Genomic DNA, 24907 nt, shown 5'->3' with positions numbered 1-24907 from the left:
TGCGTTCCTGACCACCCTCTCATTCACTAGAACTCTGCTGTCCCTATCCTAACTCGCGCCAAGTCTTGTTCAGCCATCAACCGAGCGCTCATTGATCTAAATTCCTGGTCCACCTATGCCTCAATTATAAAATTCTCATCCTCGATTTCAAATCCCTCCATCACCGTATCCCTCCCCATCTCTGTAATCTCCATCACTTTACCCCTCCCCATCTGTGTAATCTCCATCACTTTACCCCTCCCCATCTGTGTAATCTCCATCACTTTACCCCTCCCCATCTGTGTAATCTCCATCACTTTACCCCTCCCCATCTGTGTAATCTCCATCACTTTACCCCTCCCCATCTCTGTAATCTCCATCACTTTACCCCTCCCCATCTCTGTAATCTCCATCACTTTACCCCTCCCCATCTGTGTAATCTCCATCACTTTACCCCTCCCCATCTCTAATCTCCATCACTTTACCCCTCCCCATCTCTAATCACCATCACCTTACCCCTCCACATCTCTAATCTCCATCACCTTACCCCTCCACATCTCTAATCTCCATCACTTTACCCCTCCCCATCTCTAATCACCATCACTTTACCCCTCCCCATCTCTGTAATCTCCATCACTTTACCCCTCCCCATCTCTAATCACCATCGCCTTACCCCTCCACATCTCTAATCTCCATCACTTTACCCCTCCCCATCTCTAATCTCCATCACTTTACCCCTCCACATCTCTAATCTCCATCACCTTACCCCTCCCCAACTCTGTAATCTCCTCCTATCCCACAATCCTCTGAGACCTTCACCTTCCTCCATTTCTGGCTTCTTATACACCCCCTGGTTCCTTCGACCCACCATTGGTAGTGGCACCTTCAGCCACTTAGGCCCCAAGCCTCAAAATCCCCAACCTAAAATTCTCTACTTCTCCCTTTCCACTTTAAGATGCTTCTTAAAACCTATGTCTTACCTAAGTCTTTAACAAGATTTTGATCATCCTGTCCTAATTCTTTGATTCGGTGTAAATTTCTGTCCAATCACACACCTATGAAGCACCTTTGGACACTGTCCTATGTTAAAGGTGCTATATAAATACAAGTTTTTTGACCCAACAGCTCTCAAGCAGTCAGTTTCCACACACAAGTCCAGAGGTGCCTGGTAGGTTTCTGTCCTGGAGTTGGGAGAGGCTCGAAACCTATCCCCATCAGAGTTTCATACAGAGCTCCTGTCCAGGAATTGGGAGCCAGTTTCTCTCCCTTCTCAAGAATCCTGAAGCCAACTGCAGCACTTTTAACTAACACAGCACAAAACAAGAATCAAAACTGGGGTCTCCTGGTCTGACATGAGAATGCCAGGCAACAGCTTCGAACCAAACTTCTGAAGACCTGGATTCATGACACAATAGAGCTCGCACAGGCAGGTGGCAAAATGCGAGGTGATAGCATTATTGGAATCCTCCATGGAGCTTTCATGCGTTGCTGCCTGATAAATTTCAAAGACAAGTTATAAACTTATTTTGAGATTACAGAGATCAGCTCTCTCGCAATCTACCTGAAGCAGCAGGTCTGCCCTGAGTCGGGTGAAGCACAGTTTTACAAGGACAAGAGAGTTGCGCCATGTAACACACAGTGTCATCCTGCTGCCAAGGTGTGCTCACAGTCATAAACTCCAACCGTTGTTAAGTAAACACAGCCTCGGGTCAGTCTGAGTTTAATTGCTTTTTTGATGAGAGGAGCTTTGCAGATTGGAAAGCACTTCAGAATTTCAGGCTCTTTAAGTTGGCAGCAGCCAGCGTGACGTGACTGGCAGTCTATTATTTTCAAAAAGGACCTTTTTTTTCATCTGTAATAGAGTGAGACAATTGAAATGCGATGGCTGAAGTACGGCGAGCACATGCTGTAAACAAGACCTTTTCTGTGGATAACTAGCAAGTTTCCTATGGCTCTACTCACGGCAAGTCAAAAGATGCACAGCTTTACAAGGAGGGCAACATTATGCCACGCAAAACACAATTAACAACTCCACCAGAATCACAGCAAAGCACCACAGAATCATACAGCACAGAAGGAGGCCATTCAGCCCATTGTGCCTATGCCAACTCTTTGAGAGAGCTATCCAATTTGTCCCACTCCACTACTCTTTTCCCAAAGCTCTGCAAATATTTTTCCTTTCTAGTTTTTGACCAGTACAGATGTGCCCGTTCCTTTAAGACTACCTTTAAGGCTACTAATTGGTGTTAAGATCCTTCAAAGGCAATGGGCCTGACAACATTCCAGCAATAGTGCTGAAGACTTGTGCTCCAGAACTTGTCGTGCCCCTAGCCAAACTCTTTCAGTACAGCTACAACACCGGCATCTACCTGGCAATATGAAAAATTTCCCAGGTATGTCCTGTACACAAAAAGCAGGACAAATCCAAACCAGCCAATTACCGCCCCATCAGTCTACTCTCGATCATCAGTGGAGTGATGGATAGGGTCATCAACAGTGTTATTAGTGGCACTTAACTCAGCAATAACTTGCTCACTGACACTCAGTTTTGGTTCTACCACGGCCACTCAGCTCCAGACATCATTACAGCCTTGGTCCAAAACATGGACAATAGAGCTGAATTCCAGAGGTGAGGTGAGAGTGACTGCCCTTGACATCAAGGCAGCATTTGACCGAGTGTGGCATCAAGGATCCCTAGCAAAACTGGAGTCAATGGGAATCAGGGGGAAAACACTCCACTGGTTGGAGTCATACCTAGCACAAAGGAAGATCATTGTGGTTGTTGGAGATCATCTCAATCCCAGGACATCACTGCAGGAGTTCCTCAGGGTAGTGTCCTAGGTCCAACCATTTTCAGCTGCTTCATCAATGCCCTTCCTTCCATCATAAGGTCAGAAGTGGGGATGTTCACTGATGATTGCACAATGTTCAGCACCATTCGCGACTCCTCAGATACTGAAACAGACCTTGTCCATATGCAGCAAGGCCTGGACAACATTCAGGTTTGGACTGATAAGTGGCAAGGAACATTCATGCTGCACAAGTGTCAGGCAATGATCATCTGCAACATGAGAGAATCTAAGCATTCAATGGCATTACCATCACTGAATCCCCCATGGTCAGCATCCTGGGGATTACTTTTGACCAGAAACTGAACTGGACTAGCCATATAAATTATGTGGCTATAAGCACAGGTCAGAGACTGGGAATTCTGTGGCGAATAACTCATCTCCTGGCTCTCCAAAGCCTGTTCACCATCTACAAGGCACAAGTCAGGAGTGTGATGGAATACTCTCCACTTGCCTGGATGAGTGCAGCTCCATCAACACTCAAGAAGCTCGACACCATCCAGGACAAAGCAGCCCACTTGATTGGCCATTCACCATCTTAAACATTACTCGCTCTGCCACCGACGCACCTATGAGATGCACTGTAACAACTCACCAAGGTTCCTTCGTCAGCACCTTTCAAGCTCGCGACCTCTACATTTAGAAGGTCAAGGGCAGCAGATGCATGGGAACACCACCACCTTCAAGCTCCTCTCCAAGCCACATACCACCCCAACTTGGAACTATGTCTCCGTTCCTTCACTGTCACCGGGTCAAAATCCTGGAACTCCCTTCCTAATGGCAATGCAGGTGTATCTACACCCGCTTGGGCTGCAGCAGCTGGAAAGTGAAGGCTCACTACCAACTTCTCAAGGGCAATTAGGGATGGGCAAAAAATGCTGGCCCAGCCAGCGATGCCCACATCTCATGGCTGAATTTAAAAAAAAGCCATTGGGTTAGTTCGAAGGTGAAATGAACTTTTGATTGTGGGTATGTCAATTAGGGGACTGCAGACATTGTGGCTCAGGTATTTCGCATTGGTGAGTAGTTGCTGCAAACATTGCAAGTATTCCCTTATACTTCTTTTCCCTTATAAAGGTGAGACAGAGCAATTTGCATATGCAACACCTGGAGAGTGATGGACAGAAAGAGTGCATATACGTAAAACTTGTAAAATGTAGCTTCGTTTCTATGTTCAGAAACAGTTAGGGTGACTATAACAACAGGTGGCTAGATGTTTCTGTATGTTCCTGTAAGCTGGCTGTCAAGACCCACAATCAAACTGGGTTACAGGAAGGAAGCAGACTTCACCAGGCCTGCTATAAATTAACGTTGTTCTGACCTGACACCATTTTGAACTGCAACTGTGAACCACAGCACTGAAACCAGTACTTTCAAGTCGTACGTCTTTAGTAACGTTTTGGACAGAAATGTTCCTCTCAAATTTGAAAACTCGGTAAGTTGGCTTCGCAGGCTATATTAAGGTTGTTCAGCAAAACCAACTGTGCAAACAAGAAGGGTACCAATACAGAAATCATGAATGTAGTAAACCACTTTAACTACAAGGCTGTGTAGGACGCATTCCAGAATCAATACAGAATTAAAACTTTCCATTTGGATTCTCAAGAACTTCTCATCCTGTTGATTCCTTTCAAGGCACTATAGAAGAAAGTAGTCCCTCCTCCCTTTGGATCATTCCACATCAGCATAAGGAAATAGTCCCCAAGGCCCCATCAGGTTTCCTTCATTTTACTTTTATCAGAGCACCTTCTGGCACATTTCTTTCCTACCAATGCCTGGAATAGGGGCTGCCCCGATGGCTCAGTAGATTTATGCATTAAGCCACTCAGATCCCGAAGGTTCCCAGTTCAATCCCCAATCAATCAGTGCTGAACTCGCTGGGTTCAACTGAAGCAGCAGGTGAAATACATCTGCAACCGGAACATCATATCAGGCTTCCCATTCTGGACAGGAATGTGGGAACAGGGAGGAGATGGTTCAGCCTCTCAATCATTGGGCCATTCTATTAGATCATGGCTGATCTGTATCTTCACACCTTCTATCCACCTTGGGTAACTATTGATATCCCTGTCCAACAAAAATCCATCAAGCTCAGTTTCGAAACGTTCAATTGATCTCTCTCAGCCTCAGCAGCTTGTCTGGAGGAAGAGTGTTCCAGGTTTCTACCATCCTTTGTATGAAGAAGCACTTCCTGACATCATCCCTGAATGACCTGGCTCGAATTTTAATGTTATGCCTCTTTGTTCTGTAGTCTCCAACCAAAGGAAATTAGTTTCTCTCTATTTACCTTATTTCATCATTTTCAAGACCAATTAATTCACCTCTTAATCTTCTACACATAATTACCAGCATAGACTCAGTGGGCCAAATGGCCTCCATCTGTGCCGCAATGAGTCTTTATCAATACAAAGCTGCTCTCAGCAACCAGTCCTGAAAATTTAACCCGTCTAGCTCCAGTCTCATTCTGCTCTCGTAACTGCCAACTAGTTAGACACAATTGGAATTTCTCACATGGACGGCGGACGAGGAGAGTAGTGGGCTCAAGTGTGATGCCATCCGAGGTCCAAATACCTCATTGCTACTCATGGTCAAGGAGCAGTGGTTAATGATGGCTCCATTGGTGAAGTGGGAACCCAGTGCAAGAGCACCAGCCCTCTCCCCAGAAAAAGGGACAAGAGCAGGGGGAAGAATATTGGCCACATTTCTTTTTAAAAAACGAAAAGCCGGTTTACACTATCCCACCCATTGACGATGACAAATCCCGCTCCTAACAGCTTCCTGTGGCTGCCAGCTCTGGTTGGACATCCTCATCCATGTCAGGTGCAGGCATGCCTGCCCTGTGTTTGTTAGAGGTTAGGATAGTGCATGGGAGGCAGCAAGGAAAACCAGAATCCTGAGTGGCCACAGTGGAGAAAATGGCCGAGAGATGGCAATGCCTCTTAAATTAGTGACAATTACATCAGTCATCCATTGCTTTGAAACACCAGCTCCAACAACCAAGTCCACCAGTGGCTCCCAATGCTCCCATATGGTGCACGCAATGTATGCGCACGAGTGTGGAACTTCTTCCCGCTAAAAGCAGCAGGCGCTAGCTCAATTTAACAAGTTAACAATTTTAAAACAGGGGGAGCAATAGATCTTTGCTAGACAAGGCTACAGAAGGATCAAAAACCAAGGCAGATGGATGGAGCTAACAGGTCAGCCATGATCACATTGAATGGCAGTGGAACAGGTTAGAGGGGCTGAATGGCCTTCTCCTGCTCTTACGTTCAAAGCCAGAATCGTAGTAGCCAGGAATCACGTACAGAATTGTCCAAGGCCTCGTAACTATGTGCACAGAACCAGTGCCAACTCCCAAAACAAGGAGACCTGTCCTTCTCAAGGGGATTAAGATGGTTGCTTCAATTCTGCACATTCCACAGCATCTTTATCCACTCTTACCTTGCCAAACTGCTCAAAGTACTGCTTTACATCATCCACTACTGTATTTGCAGATAATCCACCTACAAATATTTTCTTTGTGCGTGTGACCATCTGAAAAAGAGGAAAGAAAAACAATGTTCAGTTTCTTCTCTAATTCGGATAACCTGCAAATAACCCAACCAGGAGGAATGTCATCAAGGACAAGCTTCCCATTGTTTGGAGTTTAGGAATAAACACTGTAAATTTGCAAATCCTCAAAAGGGAGTGAAATGGAAGGCTTTTTTAAATTTAAAGAAATATGTTCATCTGACTTTTCAGTTAAATGCCAAGACCTTGAATAGACTTAAGACAGGTAATCCTGCTTAGAAGAGCATTACATCCCAAAGGGCAATTAAAATGCAAGCATTCCACATAGAAACACAGAAGAACAGTGACAAAGAAATAGGGAGTGAGCTAAAGAGAGAGAGAAAGAGAGACTGAGTGGCACTTGCAAAGAGCCAGTACAGACATGTTGGGCCAAACGACCTCCATCTCTGCTTGTGAAGTTCCATGATTCTAGGAAAGAGCAAGCGCTCAATTTTCTAACTAAATTATTTTTATGCTGGCATTACAACCTAAAGGTCTAGAGACAGAGAAAGGGAAACTGCCACTAAACTGGGAGATGTACCAAGTTGATGTTGCTGGCTTCCAAGGAGCCAGTCTTGCCAAAGCCAGTAGCTGAAAAGACCAGGGTTGCCAGCGGTGGTGGGGAGGTGGCTGGTGAAAGGGAAATGAAAATTAGTCTTTCCGTGGGCAGTGAATCCGGCAAGTTTACTTTTGGCTTTCCAAAGTATCCACAACACCCACACATCAGGAGCCAACAGTAGAAACACCCAGTAAAGCAAATATATAAACAACTCGATCGAGAGAGATACAGACATACATACAGGACAGTAAATGGGAGAAATAATAGCACACATGCACAGAGACAAACCAGTGCCAGTCCTTTCCTATATGATAGTAGATATCTCACCTCCCACATCTCCTCCCACCACACATGAGAAAGAAGTTATATTTTATGAAGTTCCGTTCACATCTACAGGAACGAGTTTTTGACAGAGGGCTGAAAGTTGGCAAGAACACTAGAGCTCCCTTTGCTTTTCAAATAGTGCCATGGGATCTTTGGTGTGCAGCTGACCAGGCAGGCAGGAACTCAGTTTGGGATAGCACCCCAAAGACAGTGGAGCACTGGACCCGTCAGCCCAGGTTTTCGTGCTCTAGTCTCTGGAGTGGGACTTGAACCCACAACCTTCTGACTCAGAGGCAACGGCGCTACCCACTGAGCCACGGCCGAGACAGAGGAACACACACACACCGACACCAGATTGATAAACACCATAGCAATCACGGGCATCCTTCCAGCCTGTGGCACCCAGCAATGGCGTACTGGAATGCCATGGAACGGAGCCATCTGAACTAGAGCGGTGTGGGTTGACCAGGGAAAGTGGGAACATTATATGGAATTTACAGCACAGAAATAGGTCATTTGGTCCAACTGATCTACACCAGTGTTTATGCTCCACACGAACCACTTCCCACCCCTACTGCATCTCACCTTATCAGCTTGGCCTATTCCTTTCCCCTGCATGTGTTTACTGAGGTTTCCCCTTAAATAGATCCATACTATTCACCTCAACTATTCCTTGTGGTAGTGGGTTCGACATTCTTATGCTCTCTGGGAGAGGAGCTTTCTCCCAAATTCCCCCATAGGATTTATTAGTGATTATCTTAGATTCATGATCTCTAGTTTTGGATGCCCCCCCAGCAGTTACTTGACGTCTAACCTAGTGAACTATGTCATCACTTCAAAATTTCACCCCTCAGCATTTCTGGAGAAAGCAGCTCCAACTTGTTCAATCTTCCACAACAATTACAATCTCTCAGGTCTAGCGTCATTCTTGTAAATCTTTTTTTTCCCACCTTCTCCAGTCCCTCTATACCCTTTTCGCAGTACGGAGGCCAAGTGTGAACATAAATATGTTATTTTTCTAAATGTTGACGAGGTTGTACTAAAGAGACAGATAGCGAGAGTCGGAACTGAATGCAACAGGATCCACTTTATATACTAAAGAGCTCTGAAGGTGGCAAGCAGCATCATTCTTATTTTCAGCACATTATACTGAAACCCATCACACTATTTTCACAGGCAGCCCAGCTCAGTCCTCCTTCATAGTCAAGGTGAAGGGGCACTGGTGAAAGCAGGGGAGGCGAGGAGAGGGGGATTTATCACCCAAGACTCTTCAGGTTCAGGGGTCGACAAGCAAAGCAGCCAATTCTTCAAGTCTTAGCCTGGGTTATGTGCCCAAAGCCTGCAGCATGGCAGGAAGCTACTGCTGCCTTGACCCTTGAGGCAACAGGTTACCCAAATGAGCCAAATGGTAAGGAGCGTTTGTAAGGTTTTATCACAGGAAATGAAAAACAGACCATGACAGGAAGGGATAACGAGTACATCTAACAGTAAATCAATAGAGGAGACTAGAGGTGATAAAAAGGATAAAACTAAAGGCTCTGTATCCAAACGCATGAAGCATTCAAAACAAAACAGATGAACCGAGGGCGCACATAGAAAGGTAAGTATGATTTGACAGTCATTACAGAAACATGGCTGTTGGGTGGGGGGGGCATGGATTGGAACCTGAATATTGAAAGGTACAAGACATTTAGGAAGGACAGGATGTGAGGAAAAAGGTGGAGGGGTAGCTCTACTAGTTAATGATGGTATTAGCACAATAGAGAAGGGTAACCCAAGTTCAGGAAATCAGGATGTGGAAGCGGCTTGAGTAGAGATGGGAAATGGTAATGGCAAGAAGTCACTTGTGGGAGTTGTGTACAGGCCCTCCACACAGTAACCACACAGTAGGATGGAACAAAAAGGAAGAAATAGTGGGAGCTTATCAGAAAGGCACAGTGATAATCAAGGGAGATTACACTGCGTTTTCAGGATTGTTCCTTAGAACAGTATGTTCTGGAGCCAACCAGAGAGCAGGCTATACTAGACCTGGTATTGCGCAACGGGATGGGATTAATTAATGATCTCATAGTGAAGGTGCCCCTAGGTAGCAGCAACCATAATACAATTGAATTTTGCATTCAGTTTGAGGGAGAGGGGAGTGGGTCCAAGGCCATGTTTTTAAACTTAAATAAGGGTAATTAGGAGGGCATGAAAGCTGAGCTGGCTAAAGTGAATTGGCAAATTAGGTTAAGGGGTAGGTCAATAGAGATGCAGTGGCAATCATTTAAGGGGATATTTCAGAATAGATAGAATTCCAATGAGTCAGAAAAAGTCCAAGGGATGGACACACCATCCGGGGTTAACTAGAAAAGTTAAAGATAGTATCAAACTTAAAGAAAAAGTACATAATTGTGCAAAGATAGGTGGAAAGCCAGAAGATTGGACAGAGTATAAGGAATAGCAAAGGATGACTAAAAGATTAATAAGGAGGGAAAAATTAGAGTATAAGAGAAAGCTAGCCAGAAATATAAAACAGATAGTAAGTGTTTTTATAAATATTTTAAAAAGAAACGAGTTATCAAAGTGAAAGTTGGTCCTATAGAAAGTGAGTCTGGAGAATTAATAATGGAAAACAAGGAAATGGCAGATGAATTGAACAGGTCTTCACTATAGAGAATATATGTAACATCCCAGAAGTAGCTATAAATCAGGAAATGGAAGGGAGGGAGGAACTCAAAAGAATCACAATCACCAGAGAAGTGGTACTGAGTAAATTGCTGGAGCTGCGGGTTGACAAGTGCTCGGGTCCTGATGGACTTCATCATAGAGTCTTAAAAGAAGTGGCTAGTGAGATAATTGACACATTGGTTTTAATTTTCCAAAACTCCCCTCGATTCAGGGAAGGTCCCATTAGATTGGAAGATAGCAAATGTAACTCAATTATTCAAAAAGGGAGGGAGACAGAAAGTGGGAAACTACAGGCCAGTTAGCTTAACATCTGTCATAGGGAAAATGTTAGAAGCTATTATTAAAGAAGCTATAGCAGGGCATTTGGATAAGTTCAAGATAATCAGGCAGAGTCAACATGGTTTTGTGAAAGGGAAATCATGTTTAACTAACTTATTGCAGTTCTTTGAGGAAGTAACGTGTGCTGTGGATAAAGGGGAACTGGTGGATGTACTGTACTTGGATTTCCAGAAGGCTTTTGATAAAGTGCCACATCAGAGGTTATTGCGTAAAATAAAAGCTCATGGTATAGGGGGGTAACATATTGGCATGGATAGAAGGTTGGCTGGGTAACAGGAAGCAGAGAGTAGGCATAAATGGTTCTTTTTCAGGTTGGCAAGATGTAATGAATGGTGTGCCACAGGGATCAGTGCTGGGGCCTCAACTGTTCACAATTTTACATAAATTATTTGGCTAAAGGGATGGGTGGCATGTTTGCCAAATTTACTGATGACATAAAAATAGGTAGGAAAGTACGTTGTGAAGAAGACATAAGGAGGTTACAAAAAGATATAGATAGGTTAAGTGAGTGGGCAAAGATCTGGCAAATGGAGTATAATGTGGGAAAATGTAAAATTGTCCTTTTTGGCAGGAAGAATAAAAGAGAAGCATATTATCTAAATGGTGAAGGATTGCATAGCTCAGAAATGCTGAGGGATCTGGATGTCTCAGTGCACAAATCACAAAAGGCTAGTATGCATGGACAGCAGGTAATTAGGAAAGCTAACAGAACATTATCACTTATTGCGAAGGAAATTAAATACAAAAGTAGGAGGTTATGCTTGTTGTCCAACAATTGTACAGGGCACTAGTGAGACCACATTTGGAGTACTGTGTACAGTATTGGTCACCTTATTTAAGGAAGGACGTAAATGCGTTGGAAGCAGTTCAGAGAAGGTTACTTGACCACTGCCTGGAATGGGAGGGTTGTCTTTTGAGGAAAGGTTGGACATACTAGGCTTGTATCCGCTGGAGTTTAGAGGAGTAAGAGGTGACTTGATTGAAACATGTAAGATACTGAGGGGTCTTCACAGGGTGGATGTGGAGAGGATGTTTCCTCATGTGGGAGAATCTAGAACTAGGGGTCACTGTTTAAAAATAAGGGGTCGCCCATTTACAACAGAGATGAGGTAAAATTCTTTCCCTCGGAGGGTATTGAGTCTTTGGAACTCTCTTCCGGAAATGGTGGTGGAAGCAGAGCCTTTGAATATTTTTAAGGCAGAGGTGGATAGATTCTTGGTAAGCAAGGGGGTGATAGATTATCGGGGGCTAGGCAGGATGCAGATTTGAGGTTACTATCAGATCGGCCACGATCTTATTGAATGGCAGAGCAGGCTCGAGGGGCCGAATGGCCTACTCCTGCTCCTTGTTTGTATGTTCGCATATGTTAACACTGGAGAGAGTTTTAGTACAGGTGAGAAGGTGGGACCTGGCAAGGGTGAAGGGGAGGATCTGCTCCAGCCATCCAGCTTCTGGGTTCTACTGAGGCGGGCTGTTCAAGGAGGCCAGCTCGGCTTCCCAGGCCTTGGGGAATTCGAGGGCCACAGTGAAGTGAGGACAGCCTCGTAATGACTACTGCCAGTATTCATTTCTCCCCCTCTTGAAGCCCACTCGATGAGACTACGCACTTATTTTATTGTGTATTTAACATTCGGAACCAAGGCTGGATGGGAATTAAGATACAGTTCAGCCAGAATATTTAATGAGTGGTGGAACAGGCTTGAGGGGTTGAATGGTCTTCTGTTCTTATTAGCTCAGCCTTCATAGTGAAGGAGCCTCACTAAAAGACCGATACCAGGGACAAAGGGAAAAATCCCAGTCATAGACTCCGGCAGTGAGGCTTCTGAAGTTGAAGATACAAAGATAAAATTATAATCACACAGCATTTATCAAACAGTTAAACACAACAGGGTTTAAATATAAGGCTGTGGGGTGAAAAAGCAGCCATCTTTAACTCAGTGGCCCCGCAGCTGTCAGTGTCTCATTTTAAGGACATTAAGAAGCAAGTCAGCAGCCACGGGTCAGTGATTCTTTTTATTAAACATGAATAGCCAACTATTTGACCAGAGGAGGAGTATTTCATTTTCAAAATTGTACATCTCATTCCCAACAGCCCAAAGGAGTGTCCAATCATTCAGTCAGGAACTCCTAGCCAGCGACTCGGTCTGCCCTACAGGATTTCACACTTTAAACAGCACTCCTGTTTAGAACAGTTACAGATCTAAGAAACAAAGGGAAGGGAAATAGCGTGCACACACACCTGCACAGAGGGAGAGGTCGGGGGAGAGACAGAGAGAGAGAGAGAGAGAGAGGGGGAGAGTGAGAGAGAGAGACAATATACACATAAGCAGAGACACAAATAGAGACAAGAGGGGTCAAGATGCAAAGTGGCAGAGACACAAACTCAATAAGAAACACGGGGAAAATGAAACCAGTAGACAGAAAGAGATCTGCACTCACTGACACAAGGAGGAAGACACACAGCTAGAGGCAGGAAAGGCAGGGAGGGGAGAGTAACAATAAAAGGCAAGAGAGACAGGTAATCACAGAACAGAGACAAACAGAAACAGGGGAACAGACGAAGAGTGGAAAACAGTGGGAGACTCAATTGTCAAAAGGCACAGAGAAAGAATGAGAAAGGGAGGCACGTGTGAAAGAGCAAAGAGGGACACTGACTGCAAGGGGGAGATACACAGAGAGCTAAAGGAACAGATGTAGAGCAAAGAGGAGACAGAAACAAGGGAGGAGACGTGTGCGCGCATGCACACACTCAGGAGAATGCCATACAGCGAAAAGCAGACACAAGGTTCAGCGTGATTGACACAAAAATTGAGACACACACACAGGGAGGGAGGGAGGGAGGTGGAGAGGAGAGAAAGAGACGATCGGGATCACACACGCATTCCGACACCAACAAACCAGCCTACCCTGCACTAAAAAAAAAATTTTAAATAAGTGAAATTGACAGCAGCAGCAGTAAAGCGAGAAAGCTTTGCCGTGCCTTTCCATCCAAGCTGTGCACAGCAGCCTAAGTACAGAGGAATGAATCAGCCCGGGGAGGGGCGGGGTGGGGGGGAAGCTGCTGCTCAGAGAGCTCTTCCAGACAACCCTCTACACACTAATTAGGCCCCGACCTGTGGGCTATTTAATGAGGGCCACTGGTAAACAAAGTGAACGCTCAATTTATTCATTTCATTTGAAAACCTAAATCGGGATACACAAAATCAGGAAACAGCACAGCAAACGCAAGTTTCACAATGAACATCATTACAACTCAACAACAAACAGAATTATCAAGGTTTACTACAAAGGCTGGTTGAGGGCATTCTCCCTCCTACTTACTACGAAATTGCTCGTCTAACTTAATTTTCAGGCTATGGTTTGGTACGACACACAGGGAGAATAAGCAAAGGCGCAGCACTGGCTGGAAAGGCAACTTTTGGGGATTAACCATGTTCGGCACGAGTGGATGCTCCAGCGCCCTTTGCCAAGCCTCCGATGGGGTTAACGTTGGCGACGCCATGAGAGGGCAACACCCACCAGCCAACCGGTCAGCTTGGAAAGGCTGCCATTCAGCCCCTGGGCCTGTGGGCTGAAGGACAGACAAGACAGGCCTACGTAGCGTCGCCAAGGGAGATCTGCGCCCAGCCTGTGACTGTCACCTCCAGGGCAACAGCAAGCAAGGCAGTAGACGAAGAGATGGTGGCGTGGTGGGAATGCCACTGGACTAGGAATCCAGGGTTCAAATCCCACAGTGGCAGCAGGCTAAGTTTAAACTAAACTAATAAATCTGGAATATAAAACTAGTGCGTCGACGAAACCATCATCAATTGTCATAAAAACCTATCTGGTTCACGATTGTCCTTTAGGGGCAGGAAATCTGCCTTCCTTACCTGATCTAGCCTACGTGTGACTCCTGACTCACAGCAATGGGGTTGACTCTTAAATGCCCTCTGAAAGGGGCCTAGCACGCAACTCAGTTCAAGGGCAATTAGGGATGGGCAACAAATGCTGACCTTGCCGGTGACACCCACATCCCATGAAAGAATGAAGGGGGAAAAAAAGGCAGGGTTATGAGAGTAAAAGCAAAATGCTGCGGGCGCTGGAAATCTGAAACAAAAACAGAAAAACAGCTGGAAAAACTCAGCAGGTCTGACAGCAACTGTGGAGAGGAAAAACAAAAGAGTTAACGTTTCGAGTCCGTATGACTCTCCTTCAGCTCTGAAGTCGAAATGTTAACTCTGTTTTTCTCTCCACAGATGCTGTTAGACCTGCAGGGTTACGAGAGCGCGCAACCCACTCATCAGAGAGTCACAATATAGACGGAGTGAGAGGTGACATCCTGTTGTGCAGCAACAGCAGCACTGAGAGAGGGAAAAGACAAGAGAGATGGCCCCTGTTTGATGGGTTTGCCCAATCCCCTCCTCAACAGCTGCAATCAGCCCCGACAGAAAACCATTTCCACACTTTCACTGTTGGCCAGAAGTCTGGGGTATCCAAGGAGCTCAAAGCCTCATTTAATTGTTAAGCAGGTTATCTGGCCATGGGTTGTTTGTGGGAGTTGCAGTGTGCCACCTGGTTACCTCATTTCCCTACATTACAACAATAACTATGCTTCAAAAGTACTTTATTGGATGCAAAGTGCTTTGGGAGGTGGTGAAAGGTGCTGTATAAATGCAAGTCTTTCTTTTCCTTTATGATGAGGCAAGAGAAAGAAGTGGAACTAAATTCCTTTCTGACGGGTGTTTATGCAGCTTTTAACCATGTTCCAAGGTACCAAGGTCCCTGATTTGAATCCACCATAACAGCTCATTGCCATCTCATACTGATGCGTGCTGTCTGCAAGCCACCCACACCACACACAGTTTGGCATTCCAATTCTAACACATGACAAAGCAACCTCGTCTCCAGATCTGAGCTATCTAAACACTAAACACTGAACAGAAGTGCAAAGAAAATCTCAAAACTGAACTTCAGATATTTGGGAGCGGGCGGGGTGGGGGCGGGGGGGGTGGGGGGTGGGGAGGGGGAAATCCCATTTACATCAGAGGTCTCTCCTCTTGTTCATTTATCAGACTAATACCAGACCATACACAGAGTTAAAGATCCACTTACACGTACCAGGAACGTGTCTGATGTGTTCATGGATGTTAAGTGTCCCATAGCGAAATGTTTTCAAATGCAGATTATGCAAATATCTTCCATCCACGTTACCAGTCAGTGACTGGTCAAACACTCCCTCCACATCAAGTTGCCAACATGAAAAACATTTCTTTAAACCCTGGCTCTTTAAATGGGTTTAATATCAGTCAACTTCCAGGTAATGACTACATCACCATGTTTTCTCATCGGAGGACAATTCTATACTAATTAGATTGATGGGGAGGCAATGGCGAAGTGGTGTTGTTGCTGGGCTAGTAATCCAGAGGCCCAGGGTAATACTCGGGGACCCGGGGTTGAATCCCGGCAGGGCAGACAGTGGAATTTGAATTCATTAAAAAATAAATAAATCTGGAATTAGAAGTCCAATGATGACCATGAAACCATTGTCGATTGTTGTAAAAACTCATCTGGTTGATACATGTCTGGCCTACACGTGACTCCAGACCCACAGCAACGTGGTTGACCCTTAAATTAGGGAAACAAGGGCAATAAATTCTGGCCTAGCCAGCGATGCTCACATCCCATGAATGAATTAAAGAAAAAATGCAAGAGGAAAAATTACCTGGCTTATTGGGTACACGCACCATACAGTGTGCTGCTGAGACAAGGAAAGATGTAGGTAAGATTGTCGGTCTTTGTCAAGTTAATTGAGCTTAGCTGGGGCAACACGTAACTGGGTTTACATTTCTCAATCCATATGTCACATTCAAGCCGAGGAACTTTTCAAACCATCCACTGGGGCTGCACTGGAATCTAAATCTCAGGTTCAACAATTGTGCACCAACCATCTCTGGGGCATCACATCCCTAACGCTATTTATTTCTAAATTCATGGGACGTGGGCGCCACTGGCAAGGCTGCTATTTATTGCCCATCCCTAATTGCCCTTGAGAAGGTGCTGGTGAGCTGTCTCCTTAAAGCGCTGCAGTCCATGTGGCTTAGGCACTTCCACAAAGGTCATTAGGGAGGGAGTTCCAGGATTTTGACCCAGCGACAGTGAAGGAACGGTGATATATTTCCAAGTGAGGATGGTGAGTGGCTTGGCGGAGAACTTGCAGGTGGTGGTGTTCCCATGTGCCTGCTGCCCTTGTCCTTCTAGGTGGTAGAGGTCGTGTGTTTGGAAGGTGCTGTTGAAGGAGCCTTGGTGAATTGCTGCACTGCATCGTGTAGATGGTACACACTGTTGTCACTGTGCGTCGATGGTGGAGGGAGTGAACGTTTAAGCTGGTGAATGGGGTGCCGATCAAACGTGCAATATTCAGTTTTAAAAGTTTGCTAATACGAATTTAGCGATGACAGTTAGTTTAATGGGCATTATTCTAGATAGGGGGCGTGCTTCTTACACGAGTGCAGAGTTGCCTGAAAGACCCCTGTTCAGAAGAATGTTGCCTCTGGTCCTGAATACTATACACAGACCACACGACACATTTTCAGTAACAAATGGCTGCGGTATGAAGTATCCTGGGTTCTTCTGAGTTGCAGCCTGAAGTTTACTGATCTTTGATTGACCTCAACAATTTACAAGCACAGAATATCAGAATTCCCACTGAATTCACTGGCTTAAAGGGGCAGGCTGCCCTCTGAACTCCTGTGAACGATGCCATGGGAAAGCCAGCCATCACAAACAACTTGCGTAGTGCTTTTAACATGATAAAACATTCTAAGATACTTTCACAAGAGCGTTATGAATCAGAATTTGACACCGAGCCACATTAAGAGATATTAGGGCAGGTGACCAAAAGCTTAGTCAAAGAAGAAGGCTTTAAGGAGCTTCCGAAAAGAGGAGGGGGAGGTAGAGATGTTTAAGGGTGGGGGGGGGTGGGGAATCCCCAGAGCTTAGTGCTAAGGTAGCTGAAGTCACAGCCACAGATGGCGGAGTGATTAACATCAGGGACTCTCAAGAGGCCAAAATTAGATGGGCACAGATAGCTAAAGCTCAATATTTGCAAAGAAAACTGTAATTCGTTCAACTTGTGATGTCATCCAGTGCAACAGGTCATTCATGAAGATGAGTGGGATTGAGTAGGGGGGGGTGGAGGGGGTGGACTGCAGAATCTCTCCTCTCAACCTCCAGTAACACCTTTGCAAAAATAGTTCTCTCCACGCTCTTTTAATGCAGCCATTTGACAGAAAAGGGTTCAAAACGCTGCTGAAAATAGCTGATCGGGAAGGCTTTTTTTTCCAAACTCCAAATCAGGCCCCTCGAGCATCGCCGATCTCCACTGCTCCACCATTGGAGGCCATGCTTTCAGTTGCCTGGCTCCTAAGCTCTGGAATTCCCACCCTACACCTCTTCATCTCTCTCAGTCTCTCTCTTCTACTAAGATATGCTTTAAAATCTAAGCGTGACCAAGCCACTGGCCATCTGACAAAACACCCCATGTGGCTCAGTGTCAGGTTTTGTTTGATAATGCTCCTGTGAAGCACATTTAGACGTTTTACTACATTAAAGGGCCTATACAAAGACAAGTTGTTGTATGGAATGAGGAGATTAATCCCATTGAGTGTGGTCAGGGACTGGGGTGGGGGAGGACCTGACTTCCTCTGATGTTTATAAACAAATATACACTTTGGGGCTACAAGCAATGCACGGTTAGCCTTTCCTACCCATCATCTAACTTCTGGATAGTGACCTGGGCACCCTGAGATTTTCAGGCTGCCTAGTTAGTCTTTGGACTCTCTTTAATCACCACTTAGTCCACTAGTGCATGTAGAAAGAGGGCAGGACCAGGTTCAGAATTTGATGCTGACCCCAGCCCCACTTCTTCAACAACGTTCATCATCTTGGTCTAAAGAAGAAAGGGTCAAAAGGCCACCATGGCTGGTGGGCCTACATCTCCGCACAGCTCACTGGTCTTAGGACAGGAAAGATAGAAAGAATAAAACAAGGCTTGAATTTATATAACAACTTTTATTACGTCAGGATGTTCCAAAGCACTTTACAGTCAACGACAGTACTGCTTGAAGTGTAGTCACTGTTGTAATTGCGGAGAGTAGTTAAGAGTTAACCACATTGCTGTGGGCCTGGAGTCACGTGTAGGCCAGGCCAGGTAAGGACAGCAGATTTCCTTCCCTAAAGGACATTCGTGAACGAGATGGGTTTTTACAACATCTTGGTCACCATTACTGAGACTAGTTTTCTATTCCAGATTTTTATTGATTTGAATTTAAATTCTAGCAGCTGCCATGTCCCCCGAGCATTAGCCTGGGCCTCTGCGTCACCAGTCCAGTGATAATACCACCACGCCACCCAATGTGTATAGACAAATGACCAGATAGGTTTTAGTGATGTTGGTTGAGGAATAAATATTGGCCAAGGTATTGGTTGGGGGGGGGGGGGGAATCGGGGAAGGAAGGAGGAGACGTCAACAGGGGGAGGAGGGAAAGAGAACTCTGTGATTCCTTGTCAAATACGACTGCGCAGGGGAGAAGCAAGAAGCCCTCACAATCCCGTAAAAACAACCTCTCTTGACAAACTGACAACAGCTATTCCAGTTTTTGAAAACCTTGAGAATTATAAAAGTTGGCATCTGCTCTTTTTCTTTCTCATTCTCTCTCTCTCTCTCTGATAAATGACTGAAGTTGAACAACAGCAGCTTATACACACCCCATAAATCACATCCTTCCTTTCAACAGCACAGCACAATGAAAGAGGCACCTGAAAAACACAGCTCTTCACTGACATCAAAAGGACATATAATTGTGACAGAAATTGGCCTATTCAGCCTTATTGAAATAAATAATATCACGAGCATTTCGTTTTAACGTGGCTCATGTGGGTTTCAGGAAGGTGATGCATGTTCTCTCCCGGCCTGGTTTCAGGTATCCTGGATGGCAAAGGGTCAGGCTTCGGGGCCACTAAATTTACACTCCATATTCACAGAACAGTTACATCACTGCACTTCACTTATTTTGGGCAGTTTGACTGCACCATCTTCCACACTGCGGATGCTGGGGATCAGAAAGAAAAACAGAAAGTGCTGGTAAAACTCAGCAAGTCTGGCCACGCCTGTGGAGAGAGAAACAGAGTTAACGTTTCGAGTCCGATAAGATTGTTTTTCGGAATGAGCTTTCCCTTGTACCCTTTGCCACCTTGGTGGATCCTGTACAAAAGACCTTGGTCCCTTATCCATAGGATTACACAGGGTATACAGCACGGAAACAGGCCATTCAGCCTAACCAGTTCATGCAGGGGTTCCAAAGTTCCAAGGAAGGGGTCATATTGGACTCGCAATGTTAATTCTCTTTCTGTCTCCACAGATGCTGCCAGACCAGTTGGGTTTTTCCAGCACTTTCTGTTTTTATTTCAAGGTACAGCAAGGCTCAAATCTAGGAGCACTTGCGTTGTACAGACCAGGCCAATGCCTTATCCAATCCTGTAGTGGGTTAAAGACAAAATACTGCAGATGCTGGAAATCTGAAACAACAACAAAAAATGCTGGAAAAACTCAGCAGGTCTGACAGCATCTGTGGAGAGAAAGACAGAGTTAACGTTTCGAGTCCGTATGACTCTTCTTCAGAGCTAAAGAGGGGTAGAAATGTAATGAAATATATACTGTTTAAGGGGGGGTGGGACAGATGAGGCTGGATAGAAGGCCAATGGTAGGTGGGGGCAAAGGAGAGATTGCCAAAAGACGTCATAAACAAAAGGTGGAAGGGGTGTTGATGGTGGTGATATTGGCTAAAGGAGGTGCTAATGGTGACATTAAGAGTAGAAAGCAGATTGTGATAACAGCCAGACCAGGTTAAGCACTCTGGAAAGAACAACATGAGCAAGTGACAGATGACCCTAGTGGGGGTGGGGTAGGGGGGAAGCGACAATGGTGAGGGAAAAAAAAATCAAAAATAGGCTAAAAGCTGGGGATAAAACAAAGAATAAAAATGTAAATAAATTTAAAATAACAATAAAAACAAGTGGGAAAAAAATTTAAGAATAAAAATGAATATTTGAAAAAAGGGGATAAAGGGGGTGAGGATGGAGGAGGGAGTTTATGATCTGAAGTTGTTGAACTCAATGTTCAGTCCGGAAGGCTGTAAAGTGCCTAATCGGAAGATGAGGTGCTGTTCCTCCAATTTGCGTTGAGCTTCACTGGAACAATGCAGCAAGCCAAGGATGGACATGTGGGCATGAGAGCAGGGTGGAGTGTTGAAATGGCAAGCGACAGGGAGGTCTGGGTAATGCTTGCAGGCAGACCGAAGGTGTTCTGCAAAGCGGTCACTCAGTCTGCGTTTAGTCTCTCCAATGTAGAGGAAACCGCATTGGGAACAGCGAATGCAGTAGACCAAATTGAGGGAAGTGCAAATGAAATGCTGCTTCACTTGAAAGGAGTGTTTGGGCCCTTGGATGGTGAGTTGGGGGGAAGTAAAGGGGCGGTTGCATGGGAAGGTGCCATGGGAGGGGTTGAGGTGTAGGGGCGATAGAGGAGTGGACCAGGGTGTCCGAGAGGGATCGGTCCTTATGGAATGCCGACAGGGGTGGTGAAGGGAAGATGTGTTTGGCAGTGGCATCTTGCTGGAGTTGGCAGAAATGGCGGAGGATGGTCCTTTGAACGCAGAGGCTGGTGGGGTGAAAAGTGAGGACAAGGGGGACCCTATCGTGGTGCTGGGAAGGAGAGGAAGGTGCGAGGGCAGAGGTGTGGGAGATGGGTCTGACACGGTTGAGGGCCCTGTCAACCACCGTGGGTAGGAAACCTCGGTTAAGGAAGAAGGAAGACATGTCAGAAGCCCTGTTATGGAACATGACATCATCAGAACAGATGCGATGGAGGTGAAGGAACTGAGAGAATGGGATGGAGCCCTTGCAGGAAGCGGGGTGTGAGGAGCTGTAGTCGAGGTAGCTGTGGGAGTCGGTAGGCTTGTAATGAATATTGGTGGACAGTCTATCGCCAGAAATTGAGACAGAGCAGTCAAGGAAGGGAAGGGAAGTGTCAGAGATGGACCATGTGAAAGTGATGGAGGGGTGGAAATTGGAAGCAAAATTGATAAATTTTTCCAGGTCCAGGCGAGTGGGTTAGCTGGTCTCTGCCAGTGGATAGGGGAATTACAAGTCAGGTTAGAGACGGCAATAGGGGGAAAAGAACACAACCAGGATTGCAAATCCCGATCTGAATCAGACCCAACGCTGTTGTCTGGTGAGTAGGTGGGCTCCCAATGCAAATCTCAAGCCAAAAATCTGCCAGGTCGGCAGTCATTCTATGCAAATTTTTTTCTTTTTAAAAACAGGTACAAAATAAAATGGCAAGACTGGCACTGCCTTTTGCCAACAGTTTTAGGGATCTATGCTCTGGACTGAAGTGGGGCACTGTGCCATCTATGTACTGTACTCAACGTTCCTGGTTGCCGTCACATGCAGTCAGTGGTACAGTACTTTCTGTTACCTTGGGATGTCTTAGAACAAAGCCATTCTGTGCCAGGTCAAGCGAAGCTGCTGTTTCCCTGCCCAGGGCACACCTGGTGCATAGGTGAATGTTACGGCAGTAGGTTTGAGAGGGGACGCAGGGGGGGAAAGAGGGTGGAGGAAAGACACCCAATCTCAGGCAACAAGGCCCTCACAACACAGTTACCCTCCATGACACAACACAGTATTGTAGCTGCGATCAACAGGCAGTGACCTCACAAGGTCAGGAAGTAAGGAAATTAATTTGTTTCTTTATAGAGAACAAAAATGTGCCACCTGTCTTCCAACCCCACCCTGCCCAACACCCAGGGAGTCAGTGGATTCACAGCCTGGGAGTAGTCAAGTCTTACAAGGCCCAGGGCCCAAGGCCCCGCCATGGCCTGTACTGGCATGCTGCTCTCTCCCAGTGTGGAGGTTAAGAAGAAAAATACTTGCATTTATATAGCACTTTTCACACCCACCAGACATCTCAAAGTACTTTACATCTAATGGAGTACTTTGGAAGTGTAGTGACTGTTGTAATGTAGGAAACTCAGCAGTCAATTTGTACAAAGCAAGCTCCCACAAGTAGCAATGGGTTAACGACCAGATAATTGTTTCTTTGTGATGTTGACTGAGGATTAAATATTGGCCAGAACACCAGGGATAACTGTTGGGGGATCTTTGACATCCATCTAAACAGGCTGATGGGGCCTCAGTTTAACGGCTCAATTGAAAGACGGCACTATCTCAGTACAGCAGTGGACTATCAACCTGGGTTTCTGTGCTCAGGCCCTGGAGTAGGACTTGAACTAGAACCTTGTGATTCAGAGGTAAGAGTTCTACCAGCAGAGGTATGGCTGACACTTCACACTTGGAGAGTTACAACTGAATTTTTGAGGGGTGGGGGCGCAGGGCAGTGAAGGGTGGAGGCAGGAATCAGCCAGGGTTTCCCCTATCCTGATGGATATGAAGCGATTCCTGTTTGAAGAGAGCTCTGAGTGAGGGAGCGTGTGAATGCTGAGGATAGGATCAGGCTTGTTTGTAATGCCCCCAGGATCTACCAGCACTCACTAAGTGCACACTGAGGGTGCCTGGCTGTGTAGAATTGTTTAGCACCAAGGAGCCAACACCATTGGGAAAGGATTGTGGGGGTGGGGGTGGCAAACCGTGAGGAAGGACAATATAGACATTGGCATCTCTCACGACACTAATCAATGGCATGTGAGGCAGGTAACTGATCATGGGCAGAGTTCTACCCTTCCCAGTCAGATGGTGCCAAGCGCCTCCAAGCTCCTGGGGTCACTGGTCAGCTCTGCCAAGCCACGCCCTCCCCAGTTGTTCACTAGGTGCCCCCCCTACTCTGACAGGTCCACGAGTGGAGGAATTTCGAACCCACTGTCCTGCAAACACCTCGGTGGGCACAGCCTGGGCCAGCTTCGCCAGCCACTCTGAAGGCAGCCGGGCACCGAGTATCACTTTGCTTTGTCCCTCCTGTCCTGCAGAGGCCGCCACCTGCCACGTTATGACCCCAGGGACTCTCAGCTCCCCCCTGGGAATCCAGCCCACATGGTCATTCGTCATGTGTGACCCTGAACAAAATACATAAGAAATGGGATATGAAGTAGGCTAGATGACTCATCATGCCTCCTGCACCATTCAATAAGATCATGGCTGATCTTCAACCTCAAATCCACCTTCCAGCACAGTCCCCATATCTATTAAGTATCAACAAATCTACTAATCTCAATCCTGAATATATTCAACAATAGAGTATCCACTGCTCTCTGAAGTAGAATTCCAAAGATTCACAACACTCAGAGTGAAGACATTTCTCCTCATCTCAGTTCTAAATAGATGGAGTGCAACTCCAACAACACTCAAGAAGCTTGACACCATCCAGGACAAAGCAGCCCGCTTGATTGGCACCCCATCCACAAACATTCACTCCCTCCACCACCGACGCACACTAGCAGCAGTGTGTGCACCATCTACAAGATGCACTGCAGGAATTCACCAAGGCTCCTTAGACAGCATCTTCCAAACACACGACCGCTACCATCTAGAAGGACAAGGGCAGCAGACAGATGGGAACACCACCACCTGGAAGTTCCACTCCAAGTCACTCACCATCCTGACTTGGAAATATATCGCCATTCCTTCACTCTCGCTGGGTCAAAATCCTGGAACACCCTTCCTAACAGCACTGTGGGTGTACCTACACCACATGGACTACAGCGGTTCAAGGAGGCGGCTCACCACCACCTTCTCAAGGGCAATTAGGGATGGGCAATAAATGCTGGCCCAGCCAACGAAACCTATATCCCCTGAAAGATTTTTTTTTTTAAATGGTCATTGGCATTCTTCCATCTGCAAGTGATGATGGGAATGCAACCTCAGAATTTTGTTGAGGTCAGATGAGATCATATGTAATATATTTATATATAGCTTTATGTATATATCTAAATATATCTAAATAGCCCACCCCTTAACCTGAGATTGTAACCCCGTGTTCTAGATTCCCCAGCCAGGGGAAACAACCTTTCAGTGTCTACTCTGTCAAGCCCCTTAAGAATTTTGTACGCTTCAATTGGATCACCTCTCGTTCTTCTAAACTCCAAGGAATGTAGGCTTAATCTGCTCAATCCCTGCGTCCCATGAGGCCAAGCCTGAGCATATCCTCAGTCACCACCCACACACTGTCCACCAGGGGTCATCTCTGTCCCCTCCCTCATTCACAAACACAGAGACCAATTGCTTGCACTGATAATGTCACTTTTTTTTAAGCAGAGAAACATTAGGCAGGAACTGTATTCATCTGACCCGCCACCATCGACCCAAATGCTACAAGGATTTGATGGAAGCATACAAGATTATGACAAGTTTAGACACAACAGACACAGAAAAGCAGTTCCCATTGGTATGAGGACTAGGGGACATAGATTTAAGGTTTTAGGCAAGAGATGCAGGGGGTGGTGTGAGGAAAAACTTTTTTACACAGCGAATGGTGATGACCTGGACTCACTGCCTGCCAGGGTGGTGAAAACAGAGATGTTCAATGATCTTAAAAGGAAATTGGATGGATACTTGAGGCAAAGAAACTTGCAGGGCTACAGGGATA

General features: G+C 45.8%; 1 protein-coding gene across 18 annotated transcripts in view; it reads right to left on the bottom strand.

Annotated features, from left to right (window-relative positions):
* The window catches only part of msi2b (musashi RNA-binding protein 2b), a 505067-nt gene that overhangs the window by 355126 nt on the left and 125034 nt on the right, over window positions 1-24907 (bottom strand). For all 18 annotated transcript variants that reach the window (XM_078548150.1, XM_078548151.1, XM_078548152.1 and 15 more), the window contains one exon: window positions 6270-6362. In XM_078548150.1, coding sequence (XP_078404276.1) covers window positions 6270-6362 — 93 coding nt within the window. The remainder of the gene's footprint in view (window positions 1-6269; window positions 6363-24907) is intronic.

The sequence above is a fragment of the Cetorhinus maximus genome, chromosome 9 (assembly GCF_964194155.1).
Source record: "Cetorhinus maximus chromosome 9, sCetMax3.hap1.1, whole genome shotgun sequence".
NCBI classification, from domain to species: Eukaryota; Metazoa; Chordata; class Chondrichthyes; order Lamniformes; family Cetorhinidae; genus Cetorhinus; species Cetorhinus maximus.
Note: the sequence above shows the minus strand (reverse complement) of the source record. Positions and strands in the feature narration are given on the sequence as shown.